Here is an 11,905-nt window from a genome sequence, read left to right on the forward strand (position 1 = left end):
AAACGGATTTGTGCTTTGCTTCTTGTATTTCTAGGATTCTGATATTGAAAGTAGTCCATGCGATTCCGATGATACCTCCGATTCTGAAGATGTTATACAAGGTATCGCACCCTTAGCACTGTTTTATGTATTACTAGATTTAGATTTAAATTATAATTATATATGGGTTACAGTGCCATATTTGTACTTATGTTTGAAAGTTCCATCCAAGAGTTTATTTAAATCGGTTAATAATGGTGCTATGAATTAAATATGGCTAGAGTGCATCTTAACTTCTATTGTTTCTGATTCTGTACCATTATAAATTTGATACATAATATATATATATATTATAACCATCCTTAGAATCTAATATATTAAGCATATTACAAGATGTAAGAGTAGAATTTAGGACTCTTAGGTCGAGAATAATACAAAGCATAACGAGCCGTTGTGTGTTAACGGTCGTGTCTAAAAAGATACTACGTCTTTTAAGCTCGGTACTAACCATTATTCTTTTAATTTAGGTATTCCAGATGATACCTTTCAGCGACGATGTATATTACCAGCATTTAAAAATCCGAGGAACGATATTAGTATATTTGGGTTATTAAGTAAAAATATTGGCAAAGATCTTTCTAAAATATCCATGCCAGTCAGCATGAATGAACCATTAAGTGCACTGCAGGTATATTAAATACTGCTAACTTTAATTATTAACCTTATTCTTGTTGAATTTCGTTCATAATCTATTTTATTAAGCTAAATTTAATTCGATCTTTTACATTTTAGTATCGTATCAATTGCTTTATTTGTAATCTTTTTAGTCTGATTCTGATTCTATAACGATTTCGCTAAATAAAATTTAACCCGCTTCTTCAGCGTCAGTGTGAAGAACTTGAATACAGTGATCTTCTAGATAAAGCTGCAATGACTGACGATGTTGTAGAACGAATGGTAACTATTAAATTATAGGATCATCTTTCATCGTAAATATCTATATTGCTTTACAAGCTATCAAGCACAAAAGATAAGAATCGGAGGGTAAAGCTATTTTATTATTTTTCGAATATAGGCTTATGTTGCTGCATTTGCTGTTTCTGCGTACAATAACAGCCATTACCGAGCAGGTAATTCACTTAATACTGTACTGGTACAAGACATTATAGATGCACTATACATACCTTTATTGATTTTGGAAATGGTGTAAAGAAAATTTAATTAAATTGCATGCTTATCTAGCCTACTTTCTAATACGATCTTTAGGTCAAAAGCCTTTTAACCCAATATTAGGTGAAACTTACGAAACAATTCGAGGAGATCGTGGATTTAACTTTATTGCTGAACAGGTTACAAATAATTATTAAAGCAACTATTTCGGCATAAGATTGAAAAAATTGTAAATAAAAGAGTAAACTATAATTATATCCGAATTGTATCTTCAGGTTAGCCATCATCCACCCATTTCAGCATGTCATGCCGATTCTGAAAGATGGAAATTCTGGCAAGGTATGAGTCTGAATTTTATTAACTATGATAATTCATCGACACAATATATAATGGATTAAATATTCAGAAATATTTTATTTTCCACTTTAGATACACGTTTAAAAAATAGGTTTTGGGGTAAATCTTTAGAGATTTTTCCAGTAGGATCCGTAAACCTTACTATTCATAAGTATGTGTAATGTTACTCGCGCCAATTATCGCATTATTAAAATGATGCTTTATTTCAAAAAATTCCAGCTAAAGTATTTTATAGTATATAATCGAAATAACTTTATTACATTCATTGTCCAGATATAATGAGAGTTATAAATGGAATAAAGTAACAGCTTGCGTACACAGCATTCTTCGTGGCCAACGCTGGATCGAATATTATGGAGATATGATTATAAAAAATTCTGTTAATCGATTAACTTGCAAGTTAACGTTCAACAAGGTATTTATCTAAAACAACATTTACCGATCTCATTGAAGCTGTAAGATTTGTTTATTTCTAAAAACGTTTTTAATTCTTAGATATTAATTTGGTAAACCTAATTGTTTAAATGGAAATATTCTTCTATAGGGCGGATCTTTTAATAACAAGAAATGTGATGTGAAAGGACAAATTCTGGATAGCAATGGAAAAACCATACAAACGCTTTTTGGTAAATGGAATGAAGGTCTATACTTAGGCCAACCTTCATCAGCAATCTGCCTATGGAGGCCAGGTATGTAGCTTAGGGGATGCGATATGATTTTACTGTTGAATTATTTAATCAAAACTAATATAGTACAGTAAGGTGTCTTCTTTATCAAGTTATATTCCCGTCGTCTATAATTGCAAGATAGTTAGAGTCACGTTCTCATAACTTTACGAGTTACTCACAGCATTAGGCAGCTTTCCTAAATGAAGCTTCAAATTTACTTTAATTAATAGGAATTATGCCTCCAAACTATGAAAATTACTATGGATTTACGAAATTTGCTATGGAACTAAATGAAATCGAGCCAGATCATCCAGAAATTTTGCCTTCTACCGACTCAAGATTTCGAACTGATCAGAGGTATACAAAAAAGTTCCGCAAGTTATGGATATTAAATAGAGCTGACACATCATAAAGTGAAAAGCTTATGATTATATTTAATTACTAACTGATGGTTCGTAATATAGATATTTAGAGGAAGGAAATTTAGCTGCAGCGGAGACTCACAAACTGCGAATAGAAGAAGTAATATAATTAATCTAGCATTACTGAAATAAAATGATAAAACTGATAAGCTTAAGCTTACTGTCTAATCTTAATCTTTTAAACACACTTTTGTTTCTGCAGCTACAGAGGAAAGCTCGCAAAGCTCGAGAGGCAGCTGGACATAAATGGACCCCTCGATTTTTTGAGTAAGAATATTTACTGGAGTACATTCAATAATAAATAGGAAAATATTTAACTATGAATAGAGAATAAAAGTTAGAATAACATTGATCAATATGATATTTATTTAATTATTAGGAAAACAAGTGAAGGAAACTGGATTTTCAAAGATAATTACTGGAAATTAAGGGAAGAGAAATTTTCCACAATGTCTCATCCTCAGCTGTGGTGATAATTATGGATAATTACTTAGTCAGAAGTTTTAATAAAGTTAGAGATTTGTAAAATGCTAACCCTTAGTCAATCATGGATATCGCAAGTTTCTGGATAACATCTTACCTTAAAAAAGTTATTATTTATAAAAAGTTGTTAGCTACATGGCATGCGCCTACGCTGTTCCGCCCTCTGTGGCTATATTGATAGCTATTTCAAGGATGACAATTTCTACCATTACAGTAGTTGATTAAATAAATTTTTTGGTAAAGCGTAGAGCTTATTTCTGTGCACGCTACTGCTACTAATACCAATTGATTTGCCCATACGCTAATTAAAAGTATTGGAAGTAGAAATTCTGCCAAAATCTGTTATTTCATCATGCATACCTCGTATTAATTATATTAATTGCTTGTATGAACAAAAATTATACTATGCATCAGTTATACTGAGCAATGAGCGGTTGCTCGTAAAAATTTCTGTCAATGGTTCTTATATATCAACCCTAATACTTTGTATTTATGAAAATATTTATAATGCTTTGAACGTGACTGTACTTATTTATCAAAATTTCGTTCATTTTATGGCCTTTAAATATCATTCAAATACAGTTAAGAGTATCACCTTTTGTAGCTGCCTTTTTCTATAATTCTACTTTAAGAGATGGTTAGAATGATAGATAATATGTGATCAATTTTATAATTTAAATCATTTCTATCTATTACCCTGACCTGAATTTGAATAATTAGATAATGGATTCCTGCAAGATCGTTATCAGTATTGATGACTAGTTATAATATTAAATTAAGTATTGATTCTACTACTAACCTATTCTATACATTATAAATTACAGATTTCTAATCAATTTATAGTAACATATAAGCAGAATAAAGTATTCATTTAGTGTCAATAAATATAAAAGGGTAGATAGTGTAATATAAGAAAAATTGTTGCCACTATAAGTTAAACGTCGTAGAATACTGCTGAGCTATCGCTAGTGTCTTGATAAAAACTATCTCCGTTGCTATTTATATATATATATTGAATATCTAACCACTTCCTTGTCAACTCATTCTCCAGGTATCTACATACAAACTAATATCCATCTATATATCATGAAATGACTAATTATGTGTTAAACATTTTGTTGCTAACCCTTTAAATGTAAGTGTGGAACAGGCGTGACTAAAATACAGAAATGGCTATGACTATGAGTACAGCTATCGTTCTGATAGTTCAATTTATAATTTTTAAATGCTTCCATATGATTATTAGTCATTCAAAATCATGATAAAATTCCTGATTCTTATTCTGATGCAATGTTAACTTGATCATCATATTATTTGCACTTTAATATGGAGATTCCGTATAGTGGACTTGTAAATGATAAAATAGTATTTACTCAAGAATCAAGAATTATTATACTGTTATCCATTCTACATGGATAAAGAATTGTAATAAATATGTAGTCGCGTAATCGAATAAGATACCATCATTTGCAATTGGAGCATTATATTCGATTAAATGTTAGAAGCTCTAACGACCAGCATAAAAGACACTGCTTACATGCAATAAAGTAATTGCTACATACTCCCTTTACAATATGGCTGTTAGATTTTTATAATGATTTTATTTTGTGAAGCTCGAATGAAGCAGACTAATTTCAAAAGGCAAAGTTATATAAATTTTATTACAAGTGCTAGCAGACAACAAAAATCTATTAGTCATACAGTATGTAATAATATCTCAATTTAATTGAGATTAAGTTTAATAAATTTGGAAGTAGTGTACTGTACACGATGAGTGATTGTGCTATTAAAATCAGATAAATGAATCCACATATTTGAGAGTTGCCAGTAATTATAATTTACCGATGACGGTCTATGTGTATTACCAGGAATTTAATAAAAGCTATGCCCAATCTCTACCGTACTGTGCGATAAAAAAATTACCGGATCTACTGCTTGTGGTTACAAGGAGCATAAATATTTAATTTTATCTTGCTTCGTTTACTCCTGGTTCTTTTCAGATTGAACGACCATTGACAGATGACCATTAATTGCACATAGCGGGTCACTAGAAAATGCAGGATGGCTGAGTACTTGCGAAAAAATCTCCTTTTCACGGGCTCTAGAGAAATGATAATACATAACACCAACGTTTAACAGGATTTCATGTATAATTATTGCAGCTATGGCAACAATTTCTTTTTTTTAGTATATTACTATATACAGGTAATATGTAAGAGAAGAAATTCTTTCTTTTAAAACTATTTACATACAATCCTCTTTGTCTCTGTTTCCTTTTCATTTTATGAAGTGGTTTGCTAGTTTTTTCATCTTTACTCCTGCGTTGGTTTTGACAGAAACCAAAGGAAAATAAGCATTAGAAACGATAATTCAATTCCTCAAACTTACTTCTTAAAAAGGAGCCTAATATCATCGTTTGCTAATTAACTATTAACATGCCTATACGATTAAATATCGTATCTTGCAGCGTACTACATTTGTTTGAGTAGGCCTAAGGTACAGTATATCCAACATTCATAATGATCATCACTATTTTCTGGTGTTTAAACTGTGCTATCCAATACTTGGCAAACAAGTAATCTTTCATCAACATGGCGATGAATGGTCTGTGTACTAACTTGGGTATATTCTGACTTTCTCGAATTAATTCCTCCAACGTTGGTAATGCCATCTGTAACGGTTGTAAATCACCAACAACAGGAGTTTTCCTTCTTTTAGCAGCCTGGATGTCTTCTTTTCTGGTTGTATAATATGCTTCGATGCCTAATTATTAAGAAATAGTGGATTACTTCAAGAGAAACTTAACTACTTGAATATGTAATTGCGTAGGTCTTATTGGTTTCTAATTTGTATAAGGTATACGTACGCATATGCAGATAATTTACATATAAGCTATCACATGATATCTATATCGATTCAATCTCTTACTTTGGTTGTATTGAATTACATTGCAGATTATTAGAAGAGACATGGCGCAGTCTTGCAGTAACTTTTGCGCTAGTAGCTTTCTAATAATTGTCTGCACATACTGTTATACGCGTATATCCTTAGATGCATGAAAGTATTACAGAAGTTGTAAGCTAAACTGAAATGATTGCAATACTTACGCCTGGCCCAATTTTCTTTCTTGATCTGCCTTTTCTCTTTTTTAGTCAAATTATTCACCGACATCCGTGAGGTCGTAGAATAGATGGTACTTAATTTATCGCTTTCATGATCATCTTCCACATCCATAACCGGGTTTAATTCTTCACTTCCTTCTCCATCTTGAAGATTGTCTGCAATGGTAGACTTGATGGTTCGATTTATACGCTTGGTTCTTTTTCTGAACTTTCCCATTTCGATCTGCAATAGTACCAAGTTATTTAGGCATTGCCTGAGGTTGAAATAATGCAAAACAAAAAGGAAACTATTGCTTAGATTGCACGATTTCCCTTTAGTCGAAATCGTGGACAGTATACAGGACCCAAGGACACTGAGGATAGGACTACGCTAATGTACAATTTCCCATACAGTTGCTTATAGACTCACTAATAACAGTACAGTACTGTTTTACTACGTACTGTAGTTGACGGATCTTATACTGTACTGTCCATACAGAACAGTATAAGATCTAGAAGTGTACAGTGTACAGTGTATAGTATTGTACCGCACATGCTACCATCCGGCAGATAAGCTGTTTAATAATAATTAATTATTATCATTATTATAATTAGTTAATTAATTAGGGTAGCAATGGAATGGCAGCCAAGAGGATAGCAAATTCCTCAATGGAATGTAGTATGCATCATTAGCCGTTTTTAAATCTATAATTATCCAACTCGGTATAGCTAGTGAAGTACAGTGGTTATAGCTCTATTTCACCTACATTTGCGGTTAATTTGTTTGCTTTTAATTAGATTATTTTATTAGGTAACTGAGCGCTTAGAAGCATAAATCGATTTTTTGACATAATATACACTTTTGTAATCAAACTAAATCTTAACATAGCCATTAAAATTAAGAGCAACAACTAAAGGTAGACTGGTATATATATACAATACAATAAAAGATATCGAAGGAAATGGTGACTTATGATACAGTTATTGAAATATCATTCATACACTGCATTTACATGTTGCATGTACTCGTATAAGATAACATTTAGATACTGCAACGAATTTTCTGCGCTTTTTTATAAAATAAATCAATTTATAAAGTATGCATTTTTTGTTAATGAGATAACAGCGAGAAATTGTAAATCATGCACTCGATAAATCTGTGAATTTTAATGACAGTAAGCGAAGCGATGAATAAGAATGTAAACTTTAAAAGCGGAAAAGAATTAATTTGCACGGTTATCTATTTGCAGGCGTATTACGCAAGACAATATCAGCTAAACGCTATATGAATAGTCTGAAAATTTTAAGAATTGAAAACATAGAAGATATCAGTAATTTAAGGAAATAAAAATCAATCCATTTAGCAAAATTTAGAGTCCAATTATTTCAATCAAGGGAACGGCGATTAATCATTTTCTAAGCATTTGGAAGAAACCCAGGCAAGAGCCCACTTCAAATTTGTTAACATAAATTTCAACGCCTTTGTCCAGCGTTCCTCAGAATTAAATTGTGTCCTAAATTAGCAAACATGTCCACGTAAAGCATTAAATAACCCTTAAGATTTTCTGTCCTAAAACTAATCTGTTCATCGTATCAAGCAGTCAATCAATTAGTCAATTAGCTATTTACTTAATTGAGTAAGATCCTCCAGATCCACTAGAATCTTCAATTTTTCCCTTAGACATTCTACAAAATAGAGATTGTTTCTTGTATTTACCCGTTTTTAACTTTATATAGGACACACTGAAAACATATCGACTTTTAATAATATGGCTACGATATTTTTTACTTGTAAGGCAAGCTAAATCCAGAGTCATGTTTTTCTACTTCTTCTTTAAACTGTAATACATTGCAGGAATGGATAAATCAAATAAAAGTACCCGTTGAGGCCGAGAGATTCTTAACAAGTAGCCTTAGAGTAATTTATTATCGATTGGACTAAACTTCTAAGCAAATTTCATTACTGTGCAGTACCTGTTGTAAGCAGTCTAGGAAGGCCACCATTGCTAGATCAAATCTAATTAGTTCCAGAAAAATAATTAGAGTATTGATAGCAATGCCGCATCTATTTAATGAATTGTGATCAATATACAAGTTATGACAATAGAGATACTCACTTTGAATTCCATAAATATCGAATTCCTCCGTTACAAAACCTACGGGAAAATACCATCGTGACATTACTTTCATTTCCTAACTATGTAAGTAGTTAAACCATCTCGATAAGGTAATGCTATTCAAATCTATGGCTAACTAACAGTGTTAATTGTCGCGACTTGTCAGACAAGGGCTCAATAAAGGAATAACTTCCATAAGGTACCAATCGATACCTATAGAAAAATCAAGTGCAATTTTGTTATACAGGATGTCATTAAGAAAGCGAAAAGTAGTTACATTTATTAAAGTCTATAACCTTAAGAATGTAAAACCAATTTTCTTTGCTAGGCAGTGTAATAATAATGCCGTCTGACCCCATGCAGCGTTAATTTCATTCCATTCAACCTTTACAAAATTTGAGAATAAATATAGATTATGTCATAACATAGACAAAAATCAAGTATTTTTAAAGCAGTTATCGTGGTGATGAAACCTACCGGTACCGTCGGTAGGCGTCCAAGTCTAAAATTGTTTATTGTGCCAAAATGGCCTCTATGCCTAAAATAAATTTTAAATGAATTAGAATTGAAAGGCTGAAGTTATTCAAAATTAATCTTGGCACTGTTTTACATTTAAATTTTAATTTAAATTTTAATTTAAATACTAACCATATATGAAACGCGCAGTTAAATATATTTGTTCGCTTTAATCTTTCTATTTGTAACTGGGCGTAAATCATTTGGTAATCAACACTACAAAGAAGAAGAAAATTACATCATCGTATTGCATTGATATGGCTGGTAAGGTAAAGCTAAACATCAACATACCTTCTATCTTCATTTTCAAATTCAATTCTTCGCTTTTCTAATGAATGGTACTCTAACATGAAACTAAGAAAAATGAAATAACTAGATTTTAGCATCCAGAAATCCATTATTGTACAGTATACGTATTTCTAAAATGAATTTTAAGCATTTTCTTCAATGTTGATATACTTTTCTTCTTCTTGATCTAATCGTAACGCCTCTTGTTTTTGTGTTTCTCTTTCCTCTAGCAGACTTTCTCGTTCCTTTTCTCCTTCTTTAAGTTGCTTTTGCAAGTTTTCTTCTTCCGCTTTTAGCTATATATTATGGAAAACACAACATTCCATTTTAAGACATTAACATCCTTTACCAATTAATGTAGGTCGTTATTACTTTTTGTAATTCCGCTTGCAAACTTTCAATATCCTCCTCTCCATCCTTGTCGGAACTATCTAAAAATGCACTAACAAAGCAATAATTCAACGTTTACGTAATGAAGTTAACCATAGGTTGATGATTACATGTCGAAACGCTTCAACATTATAATCATCCCAAATAGTGGTGATAGACTTAAAAATATCTACCTGTAAGTTCTACAATCAACTTCAGCTGCATCTAATTCTTGATCGAGAAAATCTAGTAATAATCCACCACATTCGTCGCATAATGGATGATCAATTTCAGATTGTGAAGATAGAATATCGAATAGCTTGGCCCGTGACTGTAACATGAATTTATACGAGTATGTCAGTCAACTATGTTAGAAAGTGGAATGGCGTAAGCTTTGACATGTTCCAGTGCGTAGTGAGTGCAAATTATGAATCTTACTTTTATTTTATCGTTATAAGATTTAGCTTGGGCTTCAGCAGCTTCAAAATTTGCTTTTTCTTCTTGGCTACGTCTAGATAAGAGAAATGCAGGAAGGTACTAAAGTGAAAGTATTTAAGTGCTAATAGGGACTGTACTTTCTAAAATGACGAGATTTAGAAAAGAGCAACAATAGCTACATAACTTGAGCCAATTTTAAAAACTCATTAGTAATTCTATTAGCAATTTAACGTCTATGATAGTGTAATTCTGGAGGTTTATCATAATGACAAGATAGTTGGCTGTGATTTTTGATATTATTTAATTATATTGTGCTTCAGTACCTATAAGCAGCGTGTCAAGACAGGTAAGAAGTAATATAATAGTAGTTTTACCTGACTACTAAACGATCAACTTCATCCTCTTCATATCTATTAGCCTAAAAGGCAATAATGAAACTGAATCTATCAATACAAACCAAACAAATCACCATATATAGTTGAGTTATCCAGTTGAAGGACTGTGTTCAACCCTTCTTGACCTACATGTTCTTTGTCAATTGTTTTATTGCTACTGTTATCCCCTATAATGGAGTATTCAATTTCGAACGATTAATCGATTCCGTCTTCAATACAACATACTCAATTATTTGACTACAAGTTTTAATATTGCTGAAGCTAAATTGAAGTAGAATGCAAGTATGATGATTCATCCATAGTTAAGTGTTGCAATGGTAGTAACGATTACTCGGTAGCGTCTTCAATACAACATACTCAATTATTTGACTACAAGTTTCAATATTGCTGAAGCTAAATTGAAGTAGAATGCAAGTATGATGATTCATCCATAGTTAAGTGTTGCAATGGTAGTAACGATTAATCGATTACGTCTTCAATACAACGTACTCAATTATTTGACTACAGGTTTCAATATTGCTGAAGCTAAATTGAAGTAGAATGCAAGTATGATGATTCATCCAGAGTTAAGTGTTGCAATGGTAGATCAGCAGCTAGCGTATATCTATATTATCTACGTATTGGTAATGTAGTGTCTCAGTGGCGTAGTTTTAAAAATTATCAGGAATGGTAAATCGACTAAGGTCTGGATTGGTCTTCATCATAATCTAATTTCTGTTTCGATCGATAAATAATTGATTGCTACAGCTGCGTTAACGTTGAAGGATGGAAAATCAGTTTCTTCACATTGACTCAAAAGGCAACCAAGGACACAAAGTATGTTCAGCATGCAAGCATAGAATTGATCCTATTATATTATACTGTAATCTTTTGAGTCCTTACCTTCATCTAATCCATAATCTGTAAAATCTTGGTCAAATGATGGATCTAATCGAACTGGTTGACAACATCGTTGACATACAAAGCCTACGACTTCACCATTTTTGTCAGCCATATTTACTACCTGATACTACTGAGCCTGCGTTACTGTACAGTATTTTGGTAGTAAGGGTCTAAGGGATAGTCGAGTTCTTTATTGCTATCCTGGTCAACCAAGTACAGTACAGTACAGTACAGTACAGTAGGTTTAATAGGTTTAACCTGCTTTGGCAGTACAGTACAGTACAGTACTGTACAGAACTCTACAGTGTACTGTACTGTACAGTACTGTACGCTTCTGTACTGTACTGTACATTCAAAAATACTGTAGATTGTAGACTGTAACCACCACCAGAGATGACCATAACAAATATGATGTCACTATTAATACTTTATTTTAATAGTATAGTATACTGTATTATGGGCTAACGCGAGTCAAGTTCTTTATTGCTATCCTGGTCAACCAAGTACAGTACAGTACAGTACTGTACAGTATAGAACTCTACAGTGCACAGTACGCTGCCGTACCGTACATTCAAAAATACTGTAGATTGTAGACTGTGACCATTTCCAGAGATGACCATAACAAAAATATAGGGGCATATGGTTAATTTTCCCTAACAAAAATGATGTCATTATTAATACTTTATTTTAATATATAGTATATTATGAGCTAACGCGAGT

The 11,905-nt window shown here is 32.1% G+C and overlaps 3 protein-coding genes across 3 annotated transcripts; 1 reads left to right on the forward strand and 2 right to left on the reverse strand.

Annotated features, from left to right (window-relative positions):
• Positions 1 to 526: 526 nt before the first annotated feature.
• TRIADDRAFT_21915 (uncharacterized protein) lies at positions 527 to 2,867 on the forward strand (the record flags this gene model as incomplete). The annotated part of the gene is made up of 11 exons (XM_002110377.1): positions 527 to 667; positions 862 to 936; positions 1,055 to 1,109; positions 1,246 to 1,328; positions 1,425 to 1,488; positions 1,579 to 1,657; positions 1,780 to 1,921; positions 2,051 to 2,195; positions 2,405 to 2,531; positions 2,639 to 2,696; positions 2,799 to 2,867. Coding segments are annotated over 11 exons (1,038 nt in total), but the record flags the coding sequence as incomplete, so codon positions are not given.
• Positions 2,868 to 5,059: 2,192 nt separating this feature from the next.
• TRIADDRAFT_54384 (uncharacterized protein) lies at positions 5,060 to 6,418 on the reverse strand (the record flags this gene model as incomplete). Its single annotated transcript, XM_002110898.1, has 4 exons — positions 5,060 to 5,180; positions 5,332 to 5,397; positions 5,698 to 5,842; positions 6,187 to 6,418. 4 exons carry the CDS (start codon positions 6,416 to 6,418, stop codon positions 5,060 to 5,062), a joined length of 564 nt encoding a protein of 187 aa, XP_002110934.1.
• A 1,167-nt stretch (positions 6,419 to 7,585) lies between these two features.
• TRIADDRAFT_54385 (uncharacterized protein) lies at positions 7,586 to 11,297 on the reverse strand (the record flags this gene model as incomplete). Its single annotated transcript, XM_002110899.1, has 17 exons — positions 7,586 to 7,694; positions 7,810 to 7,866; positions 7,970 to 8,019; positions 8,155 to 8,197; positions 8,298 to 8,336; positions 8,439 to 8,510; positions 8,594 to 8,682; positions 8,775 to 8,835; positions 8,946 to 9,029; positions 9,105 to 9,167; positions 9,273 to 9,397; positions 9,474 to 9,543; positions 9,665 to 9,801; positions 9,909 to 9,981; positions 10,283 to 10,326; positions 10,433 to 10,470; positions 11,186 to 11,297. 17 exons carry the CDS (start codon positions 11,295 to 11,297, stop codon positions 7,586 to 7,588), a joined length of 1,266 nt encoding a protein of 421 aa, XP_002110935.1.
• Positions 11,298 to 11,905: the final 608 nt, after the last annotated feature.

The sequence above is a fragment of the Trichoplax adhaerens genome, genomic scaffold (assembly GCF_000150275.1).
Source record: "Trichoplax adhaerens TRIADscaffold_3 genomic scaffold, whole genome shotgun sequence".
Taxonomy (NCBI): domain Eukaryota; kingdom Metazoa; phylum Placozoa; class Uniplacotomia; order Trichoplacea; family Trichoplacidae; genus Trichoplax; species Trichoplax adhaerens.